The sequence below is a fragment of the Apaloderma vittatum genome, unplaced genomic scaffold (assembly GCF_000703405.1).
Source record: "Apaloderma vittatum isolate BGI_N311 unplaced genomic scaffold, ASM70340v1 scaffold5824, whole genome shotgun sequence".
Lineage (NCBI taxonomy): Eukaryota > Metazoa > Chordata > Aves > Trogoniformes > Trogonidae > Apaloderma > Apaloderma vittatum.
In genome coordinates this window covers 28,485-34,658 of record NW_009710837.1, presented here as the reverse complement: position 1 = coordinate 34,658, position 6,174 = coordinate 28,485, and the positions used below count along the sequence as shown (strand labels likewise).

Genomic DNA, 6,174 nt, shown 5'->3' with positions numbered 1-6,174 from the left:
AAAAGAGAGTCAAGGAAGAGGTATGCATAAATAAAGAAGTACTTCTTACATCAAAAATGTCCCAAGAATCACGAAGTCTGCAGAAGCTTGGTTAATCAAATACTGCAGTACTGATCTCATCAGTATAAAAGTGAAAGAGCTTTAGTTCTGTAATAAAAATTCAATTTATTTTATTTTGGAGAGAGGGAGGGAAAAGAGGAGGAAGGAAGGTGTAAGAGAAGGAAGGGCAAACTTTAAAACAGCAGCCAGTATTAGGAAGGGCAGTAGGAGAGGTGAACAGGCACATTGGAACCATGGGAACATGTAAATTGACCACTGTCAAACCAGTGTAAATTTCTTGGTTTCTCATGGAAAACATTTTATCCACATATTTTCCTCCCAAACATATATCATCCAACACTGTCTTCAATATATGACTTTGTTGGTAACTTCTAGAACAGGAATAGCGCATTTATTCCTGTCACCCCGTTGCTGTAAAAAGTTACCTAGATTATTTCAAACACCTTCTTCAGCTCTACTATAAGCTGCCAGTCAGACTTCTGCATTTCATCCCTGAACCAGTCCTTCAGAGCATCGATGGACTGACGACTGATCTGCAACACACAAGACAAACCCGTCAGAAACATACACGTGCATCTTAATAAAGGCAGCTTTTAGTGTGTTGGAAGCAATTACTGCAAAGAAAGGGCATCCGCTGCAGTGGAAAAACTCCTTCTAATCCCAGTTTTGCTGCTGATGTGCTACAGGACCTGTCCCATTCATTTCTTTTCCCCTCACATCCCTTGTCTGGTCTTCAGAGACCTCAGAAGCACCGACCATCCTGTGCCTTTTGCAGCAAGGTGAGCACCCATGACCAGAGAGGAACTCCTGCTTCCTCTGGGGCCCACAGCACCACCTCCCATACCCTGCATCTCCTGAAAAGTTCCTGTGGCTACTCACCCCCAGCTTTGCAGGCACAGGCCTCCACCACGTGTGTGGTGGGGGTGTCTTTAGGACACTGTACCTAAAGCCATTGGGAAGGTGGAGAGCTGTGGCTTCACTTCTTGCAGCAGAAAACAGAGCAAGGCATCGTCTCATCCAAGGCCAGTGTTCCAGAATCGGAGCAAATGCCTTATCGCTAATTACTGCACAATTTCAAAACTAGCAAATACAATCACACTGTAACACCATGGGGCACAGCTAAGCTGCTCTGAGTATCTGCTACAAACAACGGTATGCAAATAGCTAATTTAGCATTTTACTCTCTCAGGTGCAGTAAGCTGCAAGATATTTTTAGCTGCAGTACATCATTCCTTCAGTCCTCAAGGGACACTACTACAAACCTCAAAACAAGGCTACAGACAAACTCGGCTGAACAACGCTACACACAAACCATTGCAAGTGTCTGTTGGTCTCTGACGGAAGCTTCCCAGTGTGTTTTTCAGGCTTCACACAAGATTTCCACTTCACGCAAGCTACCGCTACTGTCATAACCCCTCTCCAAACCCACAGATTGCTTTTACCTTACTGACGAGGATATCTGTTGCTTCGAAATGTCGTCCATACATTTTAGGCGATTCACCAGGAATGGGTTCTATTTTAACACACACTTCTTGGCCTTTTTTTGCAACGTCCACTGGCTTATGGTTTACTTCAATACTTGTAACTATTCCAATTTCAACAAACTGGAATACAATGAAGAAGCTGTAATAGACATCCACACTCTTCTCTAAAATCCTGTTTATATATACACGAGACTAGCTCACACGAAGTACTGCACTGTGAGCACGTTGTACTGAAAAGGGCCGTGATGTCAACCCATCCATAGTTGACCTGAGATATCAATTTGTTATCCCTTAAAATGTCAGAAGTTGACTTCCTCCCCTTATTAGCTACCAGGAACAATGATTTTTCTCATTACTTTATATTGCAATACAGAATACAATGGGGAAGGGAGTTTGGCAGGCAGATACCCACTGGTCACACTTCCCAGCAGCACAGTGCAGCAGTTGGGAGGCTCTGCCCCATGACAGGACTCAACTCTCTTCCAGCAGAGAATGGTAAGATTCCCAGGAAAGAGCCTTCGGCTGAATCTCGGCCCCCCGCAACAGGGGGCTGGACTAGATGATCTTTTGAGGTCCCTTCCAACCCCTAATATGCTGTGATTCTGTGTAACACCGGGGCAAGGCACACAGGTGTTTGCTGGTGCGTCACCCCAGGTAGATGGAACACCCCCTTGGAAGAGGTGCTTGCTTACGTTTTTGCTCGGTACACACATGGGAGTCCCCTGCTTCACCTGGCCGGCCTCCACCACTACACCCATCACAATTGGGTCTCGAGAGTTGAAAATGAACTGAGGGAGTATTTTCATCTTGCAAGGAAACACTGCTATATGCCTGGAAGATGATAAAGAAAAGGCATTTTGGCACAGACACTGGAACTGTGTACACAACATTAACAGTTCTGCCTTCTCCCACGCTTTTTGAGTGGTTATTCTAGGAGTGGCACTTGGGGAAAAGTCGACCAGGAAAAACTTCTTTCCCAATCTTGCTAATTCTGGTCAATTCTTGATCTTCTAGAACTATAGAGAGCAATAACCAAGCATGGCTGGCATGGGCTTTATTTTAACTGGTTTGGGCAGTCAACTAAGAGCAAGATCAAAGGAGTGGTGATTTTACAGTAGTATAATTGTGCTCTCAGAAGAGCACAGGAATAGAAATATTGCCAACCTAACCCATCACAGGGACTCTACAAATTCAAGATTTCCATGAAGTGAACAAATACATTTAAATGCTGAGGTGCTCAAACTCAAATTGGGGTCAATATGAAGTGAAACACATATTCCTTTATTTTGGCTGTCCCTACTTCACTGAAGATCAGCCCAAAAATTCAATTTGGGCCCCTATAAATTCTTAAATGATTGCGTATTCATGTTACTGCAGTCAGAATTAAGCCCTGTACACTGGAATTGCATAAATATGAAGCAACAGAATCCAAATTCCTTTGGGTTAATTTTCTTAACTCTGCAAGACTAACCCATCTGTCGCAGACTAGGAACAACAGCCAAGGATACAAAGCAAACATTAAGAAGGCATCTCCATATTACATGAGTTTTAGTTTAAAATCTTATAACTGCTTCTTCACAAAACTCTCACGCTGCTAAGCCTACTCCCAGATATAAACAATTAGACTGGAGTTGCCGTTTTGGCCTCTTCTTCCTTTCCATCAGAACTACAAGTTAAATAATAATACAGAACCAGGAAGTTAAATGCTATTTTATTTATAATAAATCAATTAAGAGACTGCTACTTGGGAAGCATCAAGAACATGATTGCTCTTACTTACTTGAATTCCTCTTGTTTCTGTTTTTTGTAGTCTTGTCGATATTTTGTGAAGGCATCAAATAAGTGATAAATTATTTCAGCACTAAAAATTCGAACTCCTAAACTATCTGCCATTTCCTGTGCATCGCGTTCAATTCTCACATCAAACGCCAGAATGACAGCGTACCTGCAAGTAAAAGCAAGTCAAAGAGGTTACTGGGCAGACCACAGAACCAGGCCTAAGGAGGGGGCCTCCCTAAAACACCACCACGCATTTACCACCGTAGTAAAGCAAAGTTACTCACTGTGGGTCGTGCTCCAACATAACTGATGCCTTCATAACGTCTTTTTTATGGACAGGACCTATATTAATTCCTGAATACTGTTGAAAGGGAAAGCCACATGAATCAGTCACTAACCCTTCCCAGTCAAAAGGAAACAGTTACCGACTAAAATGTAGAAACAACAGCAAATACAGCACAGAAGTACTTACTGGCACTTCTGATGTTTTAAGGAATTCAAGTAATGCTTCTAAGGAGCCCAGAGTAGAAGCCTGGACATAAACCCCTTTCTCTTCTAATTTGATTGCATTCAGTGTTTGCTTCAGTTCATGTATTAGTTCATCCTTTAGGAAAAAAAAAAGGAGAAAGAAAAAAGCAAGTTTTAGTTCTATTGCGATTTGTGCCTCAGGATACAAAGTCTTTCTGTTCATGAGCTGCTGAAAATACATGACAGCCCTAGGGATAAGGTGCCAGCTTACAGACGACTATAGGCCATGCACAGCTCTGTGATAACACTGCTGCTTGTTTCTGGCATTCGGAAAGTCTGAACTGAACTAGACTTGAGAATTTTGCAAGAAGGTGGTCGTGTAACACACAGCAGATGCCCATCTTGAAACATTTCTCTGCAGACTACACATTGCTTTACCCAGCACTCTGAAGTTTCTGTTGGCAAGACTGAGGAAACACACACCCCAAAGCCTGTGGCAACAGCATTTTTGGTTGCCTAACTGAGGATCAACAATAAAAGCAGACACTCCTAAAACCATGAGCTGGAAAGGATTGTGAATACTCTTTAGGCCTGGGTGCAAAACAGAGGACTCGAGAGCAGCAAGGCTGTTCCGCTCATTTCAGAGGAAAAAATAAAAATCACGAAACACCCCAAAAATTTTTAAGAGCCCGTGCCTTTTAAAGCCAAACAGTCTTCTCTGACAGATGAATGGGTGTTGCCATTTACTTGAAGTCCTCACGTATCTACTACTAGTATACTTTACAGATCTACCCAGCAACAAGGTCTGTATCTGGAGGGCCTGAAAGATTAACTTGCCTTTAGAGGCAAAGATAAGCAGACAGTAGGCTAAGGTAAAACTATGGTTAAAAGTAAAGTATCAACACACAACTTTCCTTTTTAAACTAACTTCCCGACTTTGGAGAACAAAAGCACCTCAGTTTTGGTTTTAAGACTGCTACGTTCTTTCCTCTGCCATTTTTAAAGTCTGGGTCACAAAAGAAATTCGCTATAGAAGTCTTAAATCAGCTTTGCAGTTAACAATAGTTTGAAAAACTCCACTAGTAGATATTTGCTAGTAGAATTTAATTGAAATATATATGAATAAATTTCTACAAGTACCAAATTAATAATTAACATGTAGTCAAACTATGCCATGATATTTGTTTTCAAACCCTATTTGAGCAGCAGAGACACCCCATCAAATACTAGGAAAAAACAGGGGTCAAGACACTAAAACCACCCCAACACTAACGCTTCACATGGGCACAAGGTTACACCTTGTTAGCATAACAGGTTTTAAAAATGCAACCAAAAAAAAAAAAAGAAATCAAGTTACTTGCATACTGAGCTCTCAACATTTGAACAAGCTTCATCCCCAGAGAACTCTCTCACCCTCAGTGGAAGTGCCTTCTTCCAACATTAGCCATCTCACCTTGAGGACTGGGACTTCATCCTCTTTATGAGCTACAAGCAATGGCAAACCAGCCAATGTTTTTTCCAGATCTTTCCCAAGAATCTTCACGCCTTGAGCAGCCACGACCTCTTTGTGCTTTTCATACTGGTTCTGGAAATGAGAACACACACCAGGCAGAGTTCACAGAGATGCTGCACAGCAATACAAAGTAGTGCTCAGCAGGTGAAGAACTTGCAATCAGGGAGCACAGCAGAGAGCACGACAGTGCAGTCCGGCAGCTCCCAGCTTTCGCCGGTGCTTTTCTCTACTTTACATGTTTCAGTCTGCAGGCTCTTCTCCTTCACATACTCCCCGCCGAAGGGCCAGGGGAATCATGTGAAAACAGATAAGGCAGACAGAAAGGAATATATACTAGAAAAGAGCAAGCAGTGATAGGCAGCTGCTCACTAAAATAAAGAATCCACAAATACAGCTGCATAGGGAAGCAAGGGGAAGATGCCGACAGCTCAGCTAAAGCACTAAAACTCATCTGGCATAGCCCAAGGCTGTGCAAGAAGAGCACACTCGTCCTCCCTCTTACACAGGAAAAAAATCAGAGCTGGCCTTTCAATCATCTTTTAACTGCATGTATTAACACAGCCTTTCATTTATGTGGTTCTCCTCCTCCTCCTCCCTTCATGGAAAGCAACACAGGCAGGCTCTCAAATGGAATGTCTCTCCCCAGTCTAGTATGACTAGGGCAGCCAAACCTCCAGCAACTCTTGAAAGTGACAGGAGGCTGCAGATTCCGCAGAGAGGTCCTGGTCATCGCCACTCGCCCACTACTCCTAGAAATTTGGTTTTTCACTTTTCTCAAATCTAAGTGTATTTGGTCTTTGCTACTAAAAAAACCCCAACACTTAAACATTAACAATGTATGCTTTAGCTCACAGGTCGCTGTACTAATAC

The 6,174-nt window shown here is 42.6% G+C and overlaps 1 protein-coding gene across 1 annotated transcript in view; it reads right to left on the bottom strand.

Moving 5' to 3' along the window:
• EIF5B (eukaryotic translation initiation factor 5B) overlaps positions 1-6,174 on the bottom strand; it is a gene marked incomplete at its 5' end in the record, with an annotated part of 20,833 nt that continues 14,659 nt past the window's right edge. The window contains 7 exons of the mRNA XM_009867399.1: positions 1-593; positions 1,503-1,664; positions 2,237-2,375; positions 3,325-3,489; positions 3,608-3,684; positions 3,796-3,927; positions 5,245-5,376. Coding sequence (XP_009865701.1) covers positions 486-593; positions 1,503-1,664; positions 2,237-2,375; positions 3,325-3,489; positions 3,608-3,684; positions 3,796-3,927; positions 5,245-5,376 — 915 coding nt within the window. The remainder of the gene's footprint in view (positions 594-1,502; positions 1,665-2,236; positions 2,376-3,324; positions 3,490-3,607; positions 3,685-3,795; positions 3,928-5,244; positions 5,377-6,174) is intronic.